The 20,074-nt window shown below is 47.0% G+C and overlaps 1 protein-coding gene across 2 annotated transcripts in view; it reads left to right on the plus strand.

Annotated features, from left to right (window-relative positions):
* The first annotated feature begins 11,916 nt into the window (after positions 1–11,916).
* KCTD1 (potassium channel tetramerization domain containing 1) overlaps positions 11,917–20,074 on the plus strand; it is a 90,170-nt gene continuing 82,012 nt past the window's right edge. Inside the window, exon 1 of one of the 2 annotated variants that reach the window (XM_065889753.1) lies at positions 11,917–12,340. Coding sequence is in view for 1 of the 2 variants with exons in the window: in XM_065889752.1 (XP_065745824.1) it covers positions 12,689–14,497 (1,809 nt within the window). In the remaining variant the exon portion in view is untranslated. Of the gene's footprint in view, positions 12,341–12,419; positions 14,498–20,074 lie in introns of those variants that run through there. The other variant, XM_065889752.1, reaches the window with a different exon arrangement.

Here is a 20,074-nt window from a genome sequence, read left to right on the forward strand (position 1 = left end):
ATTTCTGTTGTTTAATCCACACTTGGTCTGTGGTATTTTGTTATGGCAGCCTGAACTGACTGATATAGAGGGAAAGACAATTAATCCACACTTGGATGAAGATGGATTTAAAGCAAATGGTGACTTAGAATTAGCAGGTCTTGGTGCTTCGCCGGAAGTGGAGAGTGAGACAGAGCACAAAGGAGGAAGAGAGGGAAGGGATGTGGTCTAGGTGGCAATCTTGGGTAGGATGAATTGTGGTGACTTTCTGAGTCTGAGGTTTGGGAGCTGGACCTGGGCAGAGGATGAAGGTGTAGATAGGATTTCTTGGTTGTAAGCACGAGAAATTAAGTCAGGGGTGATGAACTGTAGGGATGTAGTGTGCTTGTAATGGAAATGGAAGTTCATTGAAACCCAAGGTCAGGATTCCAGTAGGGTCACCCTCCTGGAGTCTGGAGAAAGAGCAGCTCCGGGCTCTCAGCAGATGCTCACTCCACGACCAGGACTGGGCTGCCTCAATGGTCTGTCTTCTCCCTGCTGGCTGACTTACTCTCATCATAATTCCTAGAGAGATAGAGAGATAGTTTGGCTCAGGAGTTTCAATGCTGGCTTCTAGGTAGCTTAGGGATTGGTTGTATAGGGACCTATCCTTGATCCAATCTGTTAAGGCTGTTGGTCACGTGACAGAATGAATACTTGGCTTGACAAATCTGTCCCTTCATCCGTGGCTGTGAGCAAAGCAGCATCCTTTAGAAAGGTCTGGGGTATGCCAAGCAGTGTCACTGAAACACCTAGAATGTGGGGGGGGGGGGGCGGTGGGTAGTAAGATCATTATTTTGGTTTCAGGCTTGTCAGGTAAATGTGCATATATCATTTGAGTTCAGTTTTTGCAACAAATGAACTCATACTTTACATTAATGTTCTTTACTTGTTTAAGAAAACGTCTTGGAGATTCTTCCACTCAGAACCTACAAATCTATGGAGACATAAGTTTTTTTATTCGCCATCCACCTCTAGAGTTAGATTGTATCTGATGAGTCTTTATTACAAACAATGCTTCAAGAACATCCTTGTGCATTTTTCTTTGTGTGTAGCCTAGATTCCTAGAAATGAATTGCTAGGTTGAAAGGGATGTGCATTTTGCATGCTGATAACTACTGCCAAATTGTCCTCAAAAGACACTGTACCAGTTTATACTTCTAGCAACACAGCATGCATGTGCTTATTTCTCCACATCCATATGAACGTTTCTTCAACTATTTTGAATCATAAACCCCTTTAGATTCTGCTGAAAGCTATGAATCCTTGTTGTAGGAAAATACACAGATGTCCCTATACAGAACATTTTGCATACAATTTCTGTGAGTTCACAGACCACCTGAAGACCACCCAGGAATCCCAAGACTGCATATTAAGGGCCTCCGAATGGACATGTATGAATGGGTCTCCCAGTCTAGGTCAGTGAGTCTCAATCTTAACTGCACATTTGAATCACTTGGAAAGCTTTTTTTTTTTTTTTTTTTATGCGTTACGCGGGCCTCTCACTGTTGTGGCCTCTCCCGTTGCGGAGGACAGGCTCCGGACGCGCAGGCTCAGCGGCCATGGCTCACGGGCCCAGCCGCTCCGCGGCATGTGGGATCTTCCCAGACCGGGGCACGAACCCGTGTCCCCTGCATCGGCAGGCGGACTCTCAACCACTGCGCCACCAGGGAAGCCCCACTTGGAAAGCTTTGAAAATTCCCCATGCCCAGGCCACTTCCCAGACCAAGGCAATCAGATTCTCTAGAAAAAGATCTAGGTACTAGTAAAATTTTTTGCCAGTTTTCTAGGTGATTCTAACACACGCTTAATGGCAAGAACCACCTCCGTTTAGGAGAGGCCTAAAGAAGGATAAAAAGAAGTCGTTTGAAGACAGAAAACCAGAGTCTACAAGGGGCTCTAGGGACCTCAGACCTGACTGCAGGTGTTTTTATTTTCATGGGTCGGTGTGGGGGGCAGGAGGGACGAGGACCTGGCATTGATGCATATGTTTTCACTGAGAAAATGTTCCACGTACACAAAAGTAGAGAACCTGAACACCCACATGACCTAAATTGGACACTTATTAGAATTTTGCACATTTGCTCTGTTCTTGGGAGGGCGGCGGTGGGTGAGGGCTGACCCTTCTCCCTCAAATAATTCAGTGGTGTTGTTACTTTTTAAAAGCTGCCCCTGGTGACTCTAAGGTGTAGCCAACGTTGATAATCACTGTGCATTGTGAAGCCTCCCAAAGAGAAGAAACCCCAAGAAATGAGAGTAGAAGGAAGAAAAGCTAAATGCCACCCTGAGAACTTGCGACTCAGAGCCAACGAGCAGAGCAATACCCGTGTGGGTGGCACTGACAAAAGGGCTCAGCCAGGAGCGTCAAAAGCACGGACAGCTGGCTTCAAGCTGCAAGGGTGAAAGAAGGCTTCATGGGGAAGGAGGATCTGGAGGTGGCCCTTAAAGAATCCAGACAAGTTAGATCAGCAGAGGGGATGAGGAGTTTCCCAGTCGGAAAGGAAGCTAGTAATTAGGGCTGGTTCAAGCCTCCTAACTTGTTTCTCCCATTATAGGCTCAATCATAGGAGTCATACGAGAGGTTCCCTCCCCCCGATCCTGCCCAATCAGCTCAGGGATGCTCACCACGTTCCACGCCTTCAACCTCTAACCCCATCTTTCCTCCCTTCCTGCACCGATTCTTCCCTTTAGAAATGTTGGTCTACCTTCTCCTAGGACGGTGGTTCTCAAAGTGGGGTCCGGGAACCAGCGCATCTGCGCACCCGGGAGCACATTTCTGGGTCCCAGCCTTGACGTGCTCCATCAGACACACGGGAAGGATGGGGGGCGGGGTCAGAAATCTGTCTTGACGAGCCCTCCGGGGGGTTCGGATGCACACTCAACTTTGAGGATCAGTGTCTTGGGGACTCCCAGCCACATCTCCAGCACTGTTCTCTCTGGAGTCCTCCCCAACAGAGGGCTGGACTCACCGTAGGGAGACGCAAGGAAGAACGTTGGGAAATTAGCCTGGGGCAAGACTATGGGGCATTTGGACTTGAAACTAACCTAAGGAAGGAGCCATGAAGACTTTTGACCAGGGGAGGAAAAGTACTCAGATGGTGCTGGAGACCACGCAACAGCGTTTTCTGAATGCAGGTGGCCCCCACCCCCCCGAAATGGTAGGCAGAACTCAGTGTGAATGTGCATCTTCTGAGGAAGAGACTTCCATTCAATTTTCAAATGAATTATGGCCCCCAAATGATTTAGTAATCATTGCTATAGAGAGGAAATTATTTTATTGCTTGCTAAATTATATTAGCTTTTGAGGCCGTGTTTCTCAAAGCATGGTCAGATTAGTATTAGAATTATCTGAGCTGTGTGTTAAAAATATACCTTCTTGGGCTGTATCCTGGACCTAGTAAATCAGAATCTCTGCAGTTGGCACCAAGAATCTGCATTTTAAAAAAAGTTCCCTAGGTGATTCTGGGTGATTCTGATGCATTCTGAGGTTCATGAACTGCTTTAAATTCAAAAGCCAAATACTTCTAGGAAAGCTAAATTAATAATGAGTTTGGAAAGCATGTGAGCCATTAAAGCATGGTGCTAAGGCACAAAAAGTCTTACAGTGCCCACAGTCCCACAGAACTGGGAACAGTAGCCAGAGCAAAGATTTTCCTGGGCTGTTCAGTGATCATTTAAAGCTAGGTTCTATTGGGAGTTTGGGAATGACATATACACACTACTATATTTAAAATAGATAACCAACAAGGACCTACTGTATAGCAAAGGGAACTCTGCTCAATATTCTGTAATAACCTAAATGAAAAAAGAATTTGAAAAAGGATAGATACATGTATATCTATAACTGAATCACTTTGCTGTACACCTGAAACTAACACAACATGGTTAATCAACTATACCCCAATATAAAATAAAAATTTTTAAATAAATAAATTTGAAATAAAAAATACATAAAAATAAAATAAAGCTAGGCTCTATGTGTATTACTATATGGATGGCAAAAAAAGATCTGAAGTGAGATTCTGAGTCCAACTCAACTTCCCACTGTTGGATAAAGAATAAGTTAACGTGTTTTCGGGACTTCCCTGGTGGCGCAGTGGTTAAGAATCCGCCTGCCAATGCAGGGGACAGGGGTTAGAGCCCTGGTCCGGGAAGATCCCACATGCCGTGGAGCAACTAAGCCCATGCTCCACAGCTACTGAGCCTGCGCTCTAGAACCCGCGAGCCACAACTACTGAAGCCCGCGTGCCTAGAGCCTGTGCTCCGCCACAAGAGAAGCCACCGCAATGAGAAGCCCACGCACCGCAATGAAGAGCAGCCCCCGCTCTCTGCAACTAGAGAAAGTCCACACGCAGCAAGGAAGGCCCAATGCAGCCAAAAATGAAAGGGAAGAAAGAAAGAAGTGTTTTTTCTGTGGCAGATAGAAATAAGGCAGAAGGAAAACTCTTGACCACCGGGACCTACTGAAGGTTCACCCCTCCCTGCAGTCAGGCCAGTCGTGTTCCCGGAGGGAATCTTCTGCTTATCCTGCCTTGTAGCATGTACTTGGCAGTTTGCCAAAAACCCACTGATTACGTATTTTGGATTATAGATTTTGAAATATGTAGTACTTAGACAGAAAACCACATAAGATCAAATTCATGGAAATATACTCGAGTAAAAAGAGTGTTTTTTTCTGGGCAATGGAAAACAGAACTGAAGGACCTGTTCTGGTGGATTAAGAAAGTGTGTGTGCTCAAGTCTGACCCTCATAAGCTGTGTGATGTTGGGCAAGTTATTGAAAGTCTCTGGGTTTCTACTCATCTGGAAATTGGGAACAATGCTCACACATATTCATGAGAATGACTTGAGAGTGTTAATATAAAAAACCAGACCTGCAGCGAGCACTGTCTAAACCTCAACAAGAACGAAATAGGGTGCATATACATTTTTCCAGATTTCTAGACTTTCTGAACCTGAAGACCCACTGCTTTTACAATCAGGAAAGAATGATAAACCACAGTTTTGCTGTGTTGTTGTTGTTGTTTACTTGAAAGTAACAATGAGCCGTAAAGAGAGAAAGGATAGTGAAACAAACAGATGCTATCACAGTCAGAGGAGTCTGTTTTTGTTTGGAGTAGTGACAACATGTAACCCCCGGGGTATCCTAATCTAAGCACAGATTGTAGGAAGAGTAAACACCAAGAATGATGAGTTCTGTACTGGTATCTCCCATGCCCTGGCTCTACAAATTTAGATCCCAAAATAGAGGGGTAAAGTCACAATGTTTCCTGTTTCCCCACCCCTCTCCAAGGCAGTCTTCTAACATCAGGTTCAAAGCCTGGATTTCCAGCATCAAATTAAAGAACTAGAACAAACCCATCCCAGGGCTTCTTTAAATATTCAGATAAACCCATGTGCCCCTATCGGTTAAATTAAGCTTTCCTAAGAAAAAGTAAGTCAATTAGTTCAAAATGTGGGTTAGTGCTTCTGGGTATTTAAAAGGGGATTTTTTTTTTTTTTCTTTTTTAGTTCATTTAGAAACAGCCACGGGGCAGGTACATACCTACTCCTCAGCACGTCCTGTGAATTGCCATGACATACCTAGATACTAATTTCTGATATCTAGAGCTTTAAAATCTGGTCCTTAAACTTTCTCCAAGTCATGAAGATACTGAAATATGAGCTTTAAAAATGTATCTTGCTTTGCCCTTTTAGTTCATATACTTTATCTTCACCTTCATTACTGTTATTTGTCAAAGGGTGCTTGGCATTGCTATAGAGCATGAGAAGACAAGATTCTACCCTTGTTGAACTTCTTCCTTCCTTCATTCAACAAATATTCTGTTGAATATTTGTTGTTCATTCAACAAATATTCTAAATGTCTATAAACAAAGGTCAGTGCCCAAGACACAATGAAATGTAGCTCTAGAGCACACTTTATGACGTATACTGCAAAACTCATTTGTCCGAGTGGTCCAGATGCAATAAACCAAACTTTACCAAAACACAATTACATATTTCTTAAGATGAATTTCCAGAAGCAATTTCTGGGTCATAGAATATGAACGTTTTTGTGGCTTTTGAGAGGTTGCCTACTTGCTTTCTTAAAAGGCTATCTTAACTGATACTGACAATAAAAATATATAAGAATAACATTTTCATATCAACATTTGGGGGTAGAGTGACGTTTGACATTTTTGTTGTTTGTTTTGTTTTGCTTCTACAAATTTAATAGGTTACTTTTTTGGCATGTAGCTAATAGTTTCAGGAATATTTTATCTTCTGAGAGAACTGTAAATAGCTCTTCCATTATGTAAAATACATGTATTAGTTACATGACATTAACACATATCTTTATCTCCTTTTCCACCTTAATTAGTATTGTAATGGCATTGAAATAAATGTTATTTAATACTAGGACTAACATCCACTTCAGTCCTACATGGTCTTTAAATATATATGACTAGAAGATAAAGAAAGAAATGACTATCATTATTAATTTTATGTTTGACTTAACTTTGACAGCCTTTAGGTTTGACTTCTTTATGAGCCAAGAGGAGTTTCATTGTCAGAATATTATAACAAAGAGAAATAACAACACACTTTTAAGCTCTACAAAAACACGATTCTCTTATGCAAAGCTGCATTCTTCTCATACGTTATTCGTTTTACAAACAGCGTAGGAGACTGGTAGGTGATTATTAGGTGGAAAGATCAAGAATTATAGTTACCAGGTGGCAATTAGAAACTAAAAATTCTACTCCTGCCAATCTGTGTGGTAAGTTCACTCTGACCTGTTTTCTGACAAAACATCAAAGATAAAAATAGGTAAAGCCCTCCTTACCCCCAGGAGATTTATGCAGGACAGCCCAGGGTGTTTCAACAGAAAACACCTAATTCTAGTCTGATTGAGTTTGTGGGCGTTCCTTTTGCCTCTAAAATCTTCACCATCATTTCTTCTAAGACACAAATGGGTCTCTACCTCCAATAGCCCAGAAAAATAATCCCAGTTTTTTTGGTGCCAAATGACAAAGGTGACAGCGTCTTAGGCTATTTCTGCTGTACTCACAGTCCAAGGATGTGGCTTGGTACTGTTCTAGCTTTCCAAGATTCCCAAATCAAATGACACACAGAAGTATTTTAATGGTAGGAAACTGTTCCCTTGAAGATTTTTATTTTTATTTTTTTTCATCCTTTGGTTTCTAGAAACTGAATGTGGTCCGCTAAGCTTGGGCTACAGAGCCAAACTTCCCTGCCCTAAGGAGGCCTGGGAGACCTTGGGGAAGTGGCTTAACTTTTGTGAGCCTTTCTGGCCTTGGTTTTCTTGTCTTTAATCAAGCCTGGAAAATACTAGAGTCTTAATAACTAAGAGCTAATGGTTGAATGTTTACGATGTTCCAGACACTGTATTATGTTTATTCATATTAACCCATTTAATTCTCACAACAACCCTGTGAGTTAGGGGTCACTATTATTATAATTCAAGATAATAAAATAATGAGGGCAGCTGGTAAGGCCAAATTAGGATTCAAACTCAAAGATGCAATTTTTAAGCACTCTGCTCCGTGACCTTTTGTGGTGGTTAGCTCTCTCCCCACACATAAATATTTGTATGTTTATTGAGTGTCTACTATGTACCTGCCACTCTGCTAAAATATGTGAACGAACTGTACTGGAAATGAACCAGAGTTGAAGTGATAAATAAGACACAGTTTCTGCTCTTATGGAGTTTTCTTCCACCTTGTGGAGTTAGATTACATGGGTTCTATTTTCATCTGAGTTCAAAAAAAAACATTACTCAAGACGATCTTCGATTAAATTCAACAGAATTTAGTAGTAATACTCTGAAACAGACATGTCAAAACAGCCTCAATTTGAATTCATATTTAACCTCCAAAGTTCTTTATGAATCTTTTAGTAATCAAATCAAGAAAGCATGACTTAAAAGTGACGAACTAAAAACAGTGATGAACTAAATCATGACTTAGACGAGGAACTATATGCTTTTTCTGGCCTCTGCCCTCAAGAGCCCACAAAATTTCTTGAATTTATCCATCTAAATCCTCCCCAACTCTCATCTCTTGATACATAGCTACCTCCCTTCCCTGGTCCCTTGCTCCTCCAATAACTGCCTATAATGTGGTCCTCTAGAGAGGGAACTAATGGCAGGAAAATATTAAAGCAGGCATTACATTCATTTTAACTTGTAAACATTATTGCAAACAGTAATGTTGCCTTATGGTTACTTTTCATCCTACGAAATTTTTTTAATATAGAAGTTCAGATGCTTGATATTTCTGATTTTTCCCCTACATGTTTCTTCCTTAAAATAGGGGTTAACTAAACACAGATCCTGTTCACACATTCATTCATGAAAAACAACTGGAGTGTTCACCACGTCCCCGGGCCAGCCTAAACTACACAGGTATATCGGTTTAGGAGAGGAAACATCAAAAGCAACTACATCAATTATGTAACAGATGAGGTCAGAAGGCTGCAATCAAAGAGGAGGAAGAGCTGAATCTGCTTCTTTATGGCGTAACCTTTCATAAAGTGTGAACTGAATGGGAGTAAGTAGGGGGGGTTATAAAATGAGGAAAAAACATTTGGAGTTTTTCCTTCCAGAATAACCATGTCACTACTTTCAAGTAATCTTAGAAATGGAGAAGCACGGATGGTACTTTATAATGATAATGAAAGAGACAAAAAATGTGGAGCATATTGTTGAAGCTGTAAACCTCTCAGAGTTGCTTACAGTAAAGAGTTCTGACAGTTACATCATTGCAATCAGTGTGCCATACAGTACTGGGATCATTTTTATATAAAGAAGATATGTGTTTTATATGTGCAGAAGCTATTCTACACAAGAAATAACTGTCCTTGCAAAGGAGTGAGGGACAGCTGTCAGTTTCAAGTGGTGAGCTAAAGGGACTTCATGATAGGCAAAATCAAAGTGGAGGAATCAGGCTGGGCTGATAGGCAGAAGATAACCAATATTGCCTGTCTACCAAAATAATTAGAAGAAAGCTCTTTTGATTCTGTCAGTTTAGAATTGAGTGCGTGGAACCACAGGATGTTTTTTTTTTTTTTTTTTTTTTTGCCGTACACGGGCCTCTCGCTGTTGTGGCCTCTCCCATTGCTGAGCACAGGCTCCGGACGCGCAGGCTCAGCGGCCATGGCTCACAGGGACGCGCAGGCTCAGCGGCCATGGCTCACAGGCCCAGCCGCTCCACGGCATGTGGGATCCTCCCGGACTGGGGCACGAACCCGTCTCCCCTGCATCGGCAGGTGGACTCTCAACCACTGCGCCACCAGGGAAGCCCCCCACAGGATGTTTTTAAGGAACCATTTATTAAAGCTGGAATTGAACTCCTGTATGAACTCAACTGTAATTCTGTGTTATTGGGTTTTTAAAATTAAGCAACATTTGGGTGGGGAGCGTTGGTGTGTGTGTGTGTGTTTGGGGGGGAGGTGAACAGGTTTATAATTGCTTGGTTTCCCTGGGTGTTCTTCCTGGTAAATATTGTAGGTACTAACTTGAAGAGGTCTTTTCCAATATTTGATGAAGTATCATTACGGGGAAAGAACTCTGGTAGCGTTTCAGGAGCTGGTGCCACGAAGCAGATTCACAGTCGCCCGATAATCAGTCAAGGCGTACTTCCCAAGGTGCGTTTTTTCGTCTCGAACATTAGCGGGGGTCCTGCCCGTTGTTTGCAAAATATCCAGGCAGCATCTGAAGCTGCTGTTTTTCCAACTCCGTTAAAAAGTTATTTGTGCTTGGGGTATTTTGGTTCTGCTTTTCCCCAATCCCGCCCCCTGGCTTTTGCCAGTAGAGACCTGCCCTGAGGGGGAAGGGGGGGAGGTTTGTCCTGGGAGCACAAAACCATTTTCTTTCCTGGAAATAAGTTGACGTCAACTGGGAGCTGTTTTTGGTTGCTTTGTTTCCCGGAGCGTCCAACCCAGCACACTGCCTTCGGCAAATTGCAAGCAATTCAAAGCAGCTCGCCCAGCAGGGAGGGGAATCGGGGAGGAGGGAGCGGGGGACCCCCGCCGCCTGCAGAAGTGGGGAGACCTGGGAAGCGGCTTCGCTCCTGGACTGGAATGTGGGTCCGAGTCCCCAGGCCGAGCCGGGAGCGCAGCCCTGAGCCAACGAGGCCCCTAGGTTCACTGCGTCGGCGGTGAGGGCCGCCGGGGAGCAGCCCCTGGTAGGTAGCTTGCCGGGCGCCCACCTGAATTCTCAGAACCGCTGAAATGCCCCGCCAGAGAGTTCCGGCGGCCCAAAAACCTGGGAAGATCCCGGGACAAAGAGGCTTCCGGAAGTAGCCGGTGCTACTGGTGTGTGCCAACTCGTGTGCGCGGGCCCGCGTATGCGACTAACTTAGCTGCCTACTGCCTTGGGCTCCTTTCTACACATTTCCGGGGGACAATGTATTTTGAACAAAGCGGGCCGCACCTCCGGGACGATTCCCGAGGAATGCCACCTCCGGATTCCTCGCGTCCCGAGACTGTTCTCTGCGGAGAGGAGGACGGATGAGAGCGTGTGTGTGTGTGTGTGTGTGTGTGTGTGTGTGTGTGTGTGTGTGTGTCTTTCCCCGAAGAGCGGGAGAGGGCCCGCGAGGCAGGGACTTGCTCTAACTTGTTCACACCTAGCACGGTTTCCCCAAAGCTCGGCAACGTCCAGGGTTGAGGAGGAACACGGAGAGCGAGGACTCATCGCTGTGGAGACAGTCAACTCCCACTTAGACGCCCATGCGGCCCAGAGACCTAGTCTTCCTCCCTCCCTTCCTCCCTTCCTCCCTCCCTCCCTTCCTCCCTTCCTTCCTTCCTTCCCTCCTTCCTTCCTTCCTTCCTCCCTCCCTCCCTCCCTTCCTTCCTTCCTCCCTTCCTTCTTACAAATGGACAGATGGGTTACTTTTGATGCGCAAAATTATAAACTGCCCTGAAAGCAAGACAGAGGGCCCCGGGGAGAGGGGGTCCTCGGGGGACCGGCAATTGACAAGACTCTCACAGCGGAACGGCTGAGAACTCGGACTCGGAAGGAAATCCGAGGACGCCCTCGAGGAGCTGGCGAGGCAGCCGCACAGGCTGGCCGGCTTGGGCCGCGCGCTGCTGGTACCTGACTCCGTAGGTTCCCCTAGCCCCTGGGACTCGGAGTTGACTAGCGCGCCGGGGGGACACTCAGGCTGCCCGAGGAGGAGAAAGTTAGAATACAGGGCGAAATCCGTAGGTGGCCGTGGCTGTACGTCCAAAGAAATCAGTCGAGGCCTCCGGAGGCTCTGGGGGCGCTGCCCCTGGGAGACCTGGAGGCGGTGACGAGGACGTGCCCGGAGCCTGGGCGCGCCGGGGGCGGGCCTTTGGCTGGAAGTGGGACAGTGTCTCCGATGGGAAAGCGGGACCCGGGCGAGCTCTTTGGCCGCCTTTCCAGTTTCGGAGGTGCCCGCCCCCGCGCGCCGAAGGCAGCGCAGCCCTGAGGGCAAACGAACGGCAGCTGGCAAACTTGGAACTAGAGCACGCTCGGGATCCCAATTGCCGGAATTGTGGCGGCGGCGGGGGCGGCCGAGACCCAAGTTCACTTTTTCCGCCCTCCTGCCCGACGGATCTTAGGGACCGGCATTGCTCGCTCCAACTAGGTGGAGCGCCTCGCCGGAGGGAGTTGTGTCAGTTTGCTCCGAGGCAGGAGGGCGGTGGCCTGGACGAGTGGGGAGGGGTCCCTGGGGTCCCCAGCGCCTCTTCCCGCGTCTCCCCTCCCACCCGCCCCTCTCAGTCTTTCTTCCTCGCTCCTTCCCCAGGCTGACTGGACCGGCGCGGACTTGCCCCAGACCTACGGGGAGCGCCCCCGGTCTTTAATGACAGCTTAAAAGTGGCTGTTGGAAAAGTCGAAAGGGATGAGGCTGACGTGGGGCGTGTTTCGCTCCTTTGCAAGAGTCAGAAAGGGAGCTGGGAGCCTTGCGGCTGGCCGCAGGCCCCCGCGCCTCGCCCGCAGCAAGTAGGTGGGGGAGTCGCCGCTGCCGGCAGCCCCATCCCGCTCCCAAGCCTCGCCCGCTGCGCCCTGGCCGCGGGCGCAGAGAGGGTGCGGGGCCCCGCCGTGCCTCCTCCACCCTACTCATTAACCTGCCTGCTCCGCTCCGCTCCGGGCGGCCCCAGACACAGGCTTCTCGAAGTAGCATCCGCGGCCCACCGGGTGCTGCCGCCTCCCGGAACCCCCGGCTCCGGGGGGCAATGAGGGGGCGGTGGAAGGGGCACTGCTCCTCGGGCATTACTTAGAGAAGCGGCCGCCCCTCCCTCCCGCCGGCCCTCCCTCTCTCTCTCGCCCGGGCCCGCGCGCCACTCAGCCAGAGGGTAAGTTGGGAGTGTTTCACCCCCACCGACAGCTCTCCCTCCCCTTCCTTTTTTTCCCTTCAAAGTTTTCTTCGGAGTGGGGAGAGAGGTGGGGGAGGAAGAGGGTCCAGCCAGCCTCGGTCCTTACGCTCTCCCTGTCTAATTTACCCCCCGCCTCCCTACCCCTCCATCCCCTGCGCGCCGCTGCCCCTCCGGAGCAGCGCTCCGAACTGACAATTGGAGCGCGGCTCCTTTAAGAGCCCGGCTTTGCCTCCCGGTAGCTGAAGGTCATTAAACACAAAAGCTCTCAGCGCTGCGGTCCAATATAGCGCATGCGCCCTGCCCGAGGACTGGCAGAGAGACGGCAATATGGCGAGAATGCCTGGCAGCGGGGACTGTAACACCAGCGCGGGCGGCAGCGCCAGCGCCGCCGCCGCCGCCGCCGAGAACAATGGGGAGCGGGGCGAGGGCGAGCGCGGTGCGGGGGGCCGAGGCCGCCGCCACGGCCGCCCGCACTACTGCAGCGCGGGCGAGGAGGAGGAGGAAGAGGAGGAGGAGGACGAGATCCAGGAGGTGCAGATAACGGGGGACGAGGAGGAGGACGGAGGTGGGGGGCTGGAGGAGGAGGAGGAGGAGGAAGAGGAGGAGGAAGAGATGGGTCTGGACTGGGACGAGCCCCTGGAGCCCGAGGACTCGGCCGGGGAGGAGCTGGAGCCGGAGCCGGTCCATATGATCAATATGGACCAGAGCGCCGCGCTGGAGCCCGAGGCGCCGCCGCGGCTTCTGGCGCCCCGGGCCCGCGGCGGGCCGCCTGGGGACGGCGCCGAGCTGGACCCCGACGTGCTGCAGCGCCCCGAGCGGGCCCGGCTGAGCGAGAACACCCGGCTGGCCACCCGCTACGCCGTGCGCATCTTCCGGGAGTACCTGAGCGAGAAGGCGCAGAGCCCGGACTTCGAGACCATGGACAAGGGGGCGCTGTGCCGCGTGCTGCGCTCCTTCTACGCCGAGGCCCGCTCCAAGAGCGGCCAGCTCTACAGCAAGTCGTCGCTCATAAGCATCCGCAGCTCCCTCAACCGCTACCTCAACGAGCCCCCGTACTGCCGCACGCTCGACCTCACCAAGGACCCGGAGCTGCGCAGCGCTAACCTGACGCTGGCCGCGGTCATCCGCAAGCTTGAGGAGCAGGGCGCCGGGCCGGTGGTGCAGAAGCAAGCCATCACGCGCGCCGACCTGCGCAAGCTCTACACCTCCAGCGTCTTCAGCACCAACACGCCCTTCGGGCTGCTCAACAAGGTCTGGTTCGAGACGTGCATGTACTTCTGCACGCGCGGCCGCGAGAACCAGCGCGAGCTGGAGGAGGACTCCTTCGGGCTGGCCATGGACGAGGACGGCCGCAAGTTCGTCTATTTCAAGTCCCTCGGGCCCTACCACAAGTCGCGCTCGTCGTCGTGGAGCAAGAAGCGCGCCGAGAGCAGCGACGAGGAGAACTTGCCGCGCATGTACGAGACGGGCACTGAGTTCTGCCCCTACGCCAGCTTCGTCAAGTACCTGTCGAAGCGCAACCCCCTCTGCAAGGCGTTCTTCCAGCGGCCCCGGGACCACTGCAGCGAGGGCGATGTGACCTGGTACGAGAACAAAGCCATCGGCAAGAACTTGCTGGGCACCAGGATGCAGATGCTGTCCAAGGCGGCCAAGCTCTCCAAGACCTACACCAACCACTGCATCGGCGCCGTCTCCATCGCCACGCTCAACAGCATCGCGGGCATCGGCACCAAACTGGGCTCGCCCGCCCCGCAGGGCTGCTACGCCGAGGCTCTGAACGGGGCGGCTCGCCACCACTCCCCCCATCCCCCCACCCATCCCTCTCACCACCACCGCCCCCAGCCGCCCTCGCTGGGGAACACCTATATCCTCCCCAGAGACAGCCAGGTCGGGCCCGACGTGAAATCGGAGGCTGCGCCCAAGCGCGCCCTGTACGAGTCCGTGTTCGGGTCGGGGGAAATCTGCGGCCCCTCTTCCCCTAAAAGACTTTGTATCCGCCCCTCCTCGGAGCCTGTGGATGCGGTGGTGGTGGTTTCCGTGAAACACGACCCCCTGCCTCTTCTTCCAGAAGCCAATGGGCACAGAAGCACCAATTCTCCCACAGTAGTTTCACCTGCTATTGTTTCCCCCACCCAGGTAACCAAACCAAACTCTATGCATGAAATGTTTCTCTGGTACCACTTCGAGACTAACTTGTGCTAACTCAGGTCTGGGTTGGGGGGAAGTTTTTCAAAGTAGCAAATATGCTGAGTCGGATTTGATTTCACCCTTAGAAGCTTAACTCTCTTGATGCTTTTCAGGACAGTTTACACCTAACCTTAAAGGCTGTGAGAGGGCAAGCTACCTAACAATCCCTGCTGCGCAGTAACGCTGAAAACGTCAAAGTTCTCAGAACAAAAGGGTCAGCTCAACCCTCGCAGCCTCTCTCCACTGAATGCCTGAGTTTATAAGGCAAAGAGTGCAGGAATACTGTGCATATAAATGAAGCAGTTACTTAAAATATCTTTGAATAAAGTAACCATTAAAATACTGTATTACGTATTCGCCCTAACTTATGCAGGTAGAAAAAGTTATAAATTATTTAAAAAGAAAACATGCCAATCCTACTTACTGTAAAGGGGTGGGTTTTGGAGAGACTGGCGGTTGAGTGCCAGTTTATACCATAAGGTGTAGTTGAACGTAAAGCAACATTTGGGATGTAGTTTTCATAAACGAAAGTCACTTGTTAAAGTTATGGAAAGGTAGTATCTCCACTGCCAGCCAGGCTCCCAACTGGAGTGTGCCCCATGGTGCCCAGCAGAGTGGGCACTGAAACATTGCTGTCTTTCCTGGCACCATGGAGCTCTCTGTCTAGGGGGCAGATAAGTGGTGGGAAGATAGACTACTGAGATAACAACACAATAGAGTGGAAAGTACATCAAAGTAAGAGTGCTAGCCCAGAAGCTGAGCCACCTTGGGCAAGTCAGTTCACCTCTCTGGACTTCAGTATCCTCAACAAAGATAAGGAAACTGTTTTCACACAAAAATTATTTATTTCTAAGCACTTAGAATTCTGGGTGGAGATTGGGGATTCGATTGGATGCTTGTCTTATTATTTTTCCTGGAGGAATATATTCATATTATTAAAACTGTATTCATCTTTTGGGTACTGTGCTGTAGGAGCCAGAAAGCAGAGGTCCTTGGGGACTCTGCTCTATTTTCCAGGCAGGAGTAGCCACAGGGGGTTTTACAGCTTTGCCCTCCCTGCCATCAAGCAGAAGTAGGAATTTCAGCTCTAAGTTTGGAGGTGTAGTGCAGGTCTTTCAAGGAACAGATGTCAGGTACCTCTGTGCTTTTTCCAAAGTGGAAATTCCAGTTCTGGACACACTGACCCTTTCAAACGTTTACTTGCTAATCAGCAAGCCTCAAGGCCAACCGAGAAAGGGGCTGTGAAAGGTACTATAAACACCAAAGTTCTCTGAAATACACGAGACCAGAGGCTTACGTGTCTTTCTGCCCTTGTAGTGTGCACAGTAGTTTCTGACAGACCAGGAGGTGGTTGTAGGGCGTTGTAAGGATGGACAGGAGAGTTCTTTCTCCTCTTTGGAGAATTTGGGTTTGCTTTTTCTTTGAAAGCAGAAGTAAACGATCACATTCTTCTGATAAAGTAAAAACCCTTAAAATGCCCTGGTTTCAAGTAGCACCTGATTAATTTAAGAGTTAAAAGCCTAAGAGAGTTTATTAAAGTATCTATCTGCTTGAATTTAACAATGAAGCAGTTTGTCCCCTGGCATTTGTCTACTGGTTTCTTGACACCAGTGTCACACAGAATAATGACATGAGATCCATGAAAGATTAGGGGGGTTTGTTTAGTTGGTTTGGTTTTGTTCTAAGAATTGCAGTCACTCTGTCACAGTCTTTCATTTTAACTGAGTGAGATCAATCATTTCTGTAAACCTGAACACTGATTCTTTTATTCTTGAGTGATTGTCAGGTAACTCCCAGGTTAAATGTAGATTTGAGGGTCCATATGTTGGTTATGTTATCATTATGCCTCTCAAACAGTATCTTAGCTAAGTCTCTTGCAGTTAAAACACTACAAAAAGTTGCCCTCTTTGCTTTCATTAATGTTAGAGTGAACATTTTTTTTATCAGCCTTAAGAAGTTTAAGGGAACTCTTTAGTAACTCCTGTAGAACTCACTTTATGAAGTCTGAGCATTCTAAGTATGAAACAGGTGTTTAATTTAAGTACAAAGCTGATATTAAACTTTTTCCTCCTGTATTTACTAAAATGACTGTTGAGGTTCAGGGCATTTCCTGGGGATTAAGGACTGGCTGGGGTTACTGGCCGGAGGCTTTGCTTTAGGTCGGCAACTCCTTTGGCTGGTCATTAATCCCCAGGAAATGCCCTGTGTACCTCGAACTTCGGTCATTATCACTGAATTATAAACATAGGCTGTCTAACTTTAATACAGGCTAGACCCTCATCAAGTGGAGTGGCGCTGAATTCCACTAAGGACCACTTGATGCCACAGTCCCCCCCTGATGTTTGATTCTTTTGTAACATTGCAAGTTTCTCAAAAAAATGAAGAACCTGTTACTATCAATGCATTTACTGTTTTTGCTTCTTGAGGGTGTTCATAAGTGTATCACTTATGGGACTGGTTGAAAAATGAATGCACTCAAGGATTAATGAAGATTATGGAATTTGAGATGTTTTCACTCATGTGAAGTGCCTGGTTTTAGTTGGTTTTGGAGTGGGTGGAGGGCTTGGTGGTTGTGTTGGTTACCTTAACTGGTTCATTCATGAATTCTCTTGAAGGTCTGTATTCAAAGTAAGGGATGGTTTTAGTTCCCTCCCCTCCCCACCCAAGGCTGTTGTGATTTAAGATGATCCAGTTACTAGTACTACATCTAGCTCCCAGGTGGAGATAACGTGGTATTTAAAGGCTTAGCGCGTCCCATATCCTACCTGTTCATAGCTGTTCTCTTTGCATGAAAATGCAGCATTTTTCCTGCCTCAGTCAACAGTACTTCAGCCTAGGTGGGATGATAGAGATCTGTAACTTTAGTCTTTATCATTTACAGAAAAAAGAACACTAGTAGGAGTTTAGATTCTAAATATCATAGTTTTGTTGCTAAAGCTTTTATGGACTGTACCTTTCTTGGTACCAAACGAAAATGTGAAAATTAGCTCCCTAAAATATACTTGGCAGCATTTGTAAGCTTGTGACAAAGGTGCCTTCAGTTGGAGCTACTTGACCCTAACCCAGATTACTTCCAGAAATACTTTTAAGGAATTCTGTAAGTAGGAAATCTATTAGTGGAGAGATTCTGGGGTTGGTGGCGCACGTCCAGTGTTTCTGTTTCATCGACTTCACTAGGGGCCAGAGTCTGTCCTTAGAGTCTCCAAGATGAAAATTAGAGCAGCTTCCCTGTGAGGCACGCCCAGTGGTTCATGACCTTGCCTTTGAAGAAGCCGGATACTAATAGCACTTGGGAAACCAGTCTTCATTCAGGTGCTGCCATGTGGGAAGGGAGAAGGAATATTCATTCTGTCTACTTACTAGAAAAAACATGCATTTTCTGTATTATTGAAATTATCACCAAAATCTTATTTTGAATTTGGAGACTAGGCGGGAGGGATACACTTTTTTTTTTTTTTTCTTAAAGATGGAATCAAACTTCTGTAAACGTGACAGAAGAGTGTGTTTAACAGCTATGGCAATTATGGGTTATCTGGAGCAATTAGGATTAACCACCTTGTTTAAAATGGGTATTTTCCTGATTTTTAATAATATTTTGTGGCTGTATTATTTTTTCTGATGCAGGAATGTTTGCTCTCCTTTACAGAAAGTTCAAATTGGTGAAGAAACTAAATGGCATTAACATAAGTGTGGAACTTTTTTCATTCATTCAGGAAACAATTACTGAGCACCTACTATTTTGGTTTGGGTACCAGGAATCTTTATAAACTAAATCATTTTCCACTTGGCAAGTAGTCTCATTGGCAAGATTTTGGCCTCATTAAATATTAAAACGAGATTAAAATAAAGAAGGTTAAAAGGTGACAAAAGAAATCTGTAGTTTTACTCTTGCATATTCCTATTGCAGTGAGTACTCAGGTGTATTATTTTAAATTGATATGAACCTACCTATATGGCAGCTCACTATCTATCATATCTGATCCAGGAAATAGAAAGAGAAGTATTTGCCACCAAAGGAGAAAGTGGATGCCATTCATCTCGAACGTAAACCCTGATTTAAAATCTGGTTCCCCTAACAAATGTCACCTATAAGGGCATCCTCTCGTCATTGTAGATGGATTTCAAGCAAGAAGAGCCCCTTCTTCAAATAGGACTGTGAGTTGTGTGTGAGACCTCTTAGGTTTTCACCTTGATTTAGGCCAAAGCTCCACTTCAGTGATTTAATAAAAAGTTCACTTTCAGGTTATCTTTTGGCATCTCCACTGCTACTTCAGAAGCAGAATCGGTATAGGAGTTGCTTTGTGGTTACGTATGTTGAAAATCTTAGGACCAGACATAAACTAGTAATCTAGAACTTTTATTTCTAGAACCTATTTTACTTCTCATCATTCACTGCATTGTACCAATTAGTCAGGATGCTATTTGAAAGACTTCTTTGGAGGATTTAGATAGGGGATAGGTAGTGGGAATTAATTCGTCCAAAAAGGGAGATTGATTGACTTTGATAAATGAAAATGAAAGAAAATGGAGCTTTAGAATTTGAAATCTTGGGCTGATAAACATTTTTATTTAACACTAGTAATATTCTAAAGAAGCTGAATTTAGCTCAACCATTGTTTTTTGTTGCTGTTTTTCTTGGCCCCACTGCGGGGCATGCAGGATCTTAGTTCCCTGACCAGGGATGGAACCGTGCCCCCTGCAGTGGGAGCAAGGAGTCTTAACCACTGGACTGCCAGGGAAGTCCCTCAGCTCAACCATTGTTACCTGAACCTCTTGCTACCTGCTAAGTAGTGCCAAGAGGAACAGGATTCAGTTTTTGCCCTCGGTCAGGGTTTGCAGAGGACAGGCTTCCAAGCTTGAAGTGATTCTCTGTTTGATGCGTGAACATCACAAGGGAAACAGATGAACTTGTCAAGTTTTAGGCCCTTTGGGTTTCCGGATCTGTGAAAGTTTCTCTTTGCCTTCTCTTTCAAGAGAGGATGGTCTCTGAATGGTGTCAAGTCTTTATAACAGAGATTGAGCTTCTATATGGTCTAGAAATAAATGGGCATTTAAGCCATTCAGGATATCTCGCTAATATCCCCTATGGGCTGAGATTGAACCTGCATGTGAGGGGCTATTACCTAGTGCCCATGGCTGTGAACTAGACACTGGACCCCAGCACATCCTGTCAGACTACAGGAGGCCCAACCTAATTAGATGTGTTTTAGGTTTTCAGTAATTCTGTTCAACACTTTTTTTTTTTACTGTCAGACTTTCTTCCTTTCAGCTTTTGCTATAACAATCTGACGGAGCCTTTTTTTCCTTAAAAAAAAAAAGATCCATTTATATCTGACAGCAAACTTTCCTTTGTGACTGAATTTTTTTTTTTTTTATTCATATCCTATCCTAAATTTGTCCACATCTTGGGTCACAGAATTTTCAAAACAAATGGAAGTGGGAACCATCTTCCAGTATTGGAAGGCCAGAGTGTCTGAGCTTTAATTGTAGTTTTTGTCACAGCAGTTTGCTCTCGGGCAGCTTTGC

Source organism: Phocoena phocoena, chromosome 13 (assembly GCF_963924675.1).
Source record: "Phocoena phocoena chromosome 13, mPhoPho1.1, whole genome shotgun sequence".
NCBI classification, from domain to species: domain Eukaryota; kingdom Metazoa; phylum Chordata; class Mammalia; order Artiodactyla; family Phocoenidae; genus Phocoena; species Phocoena phocoena.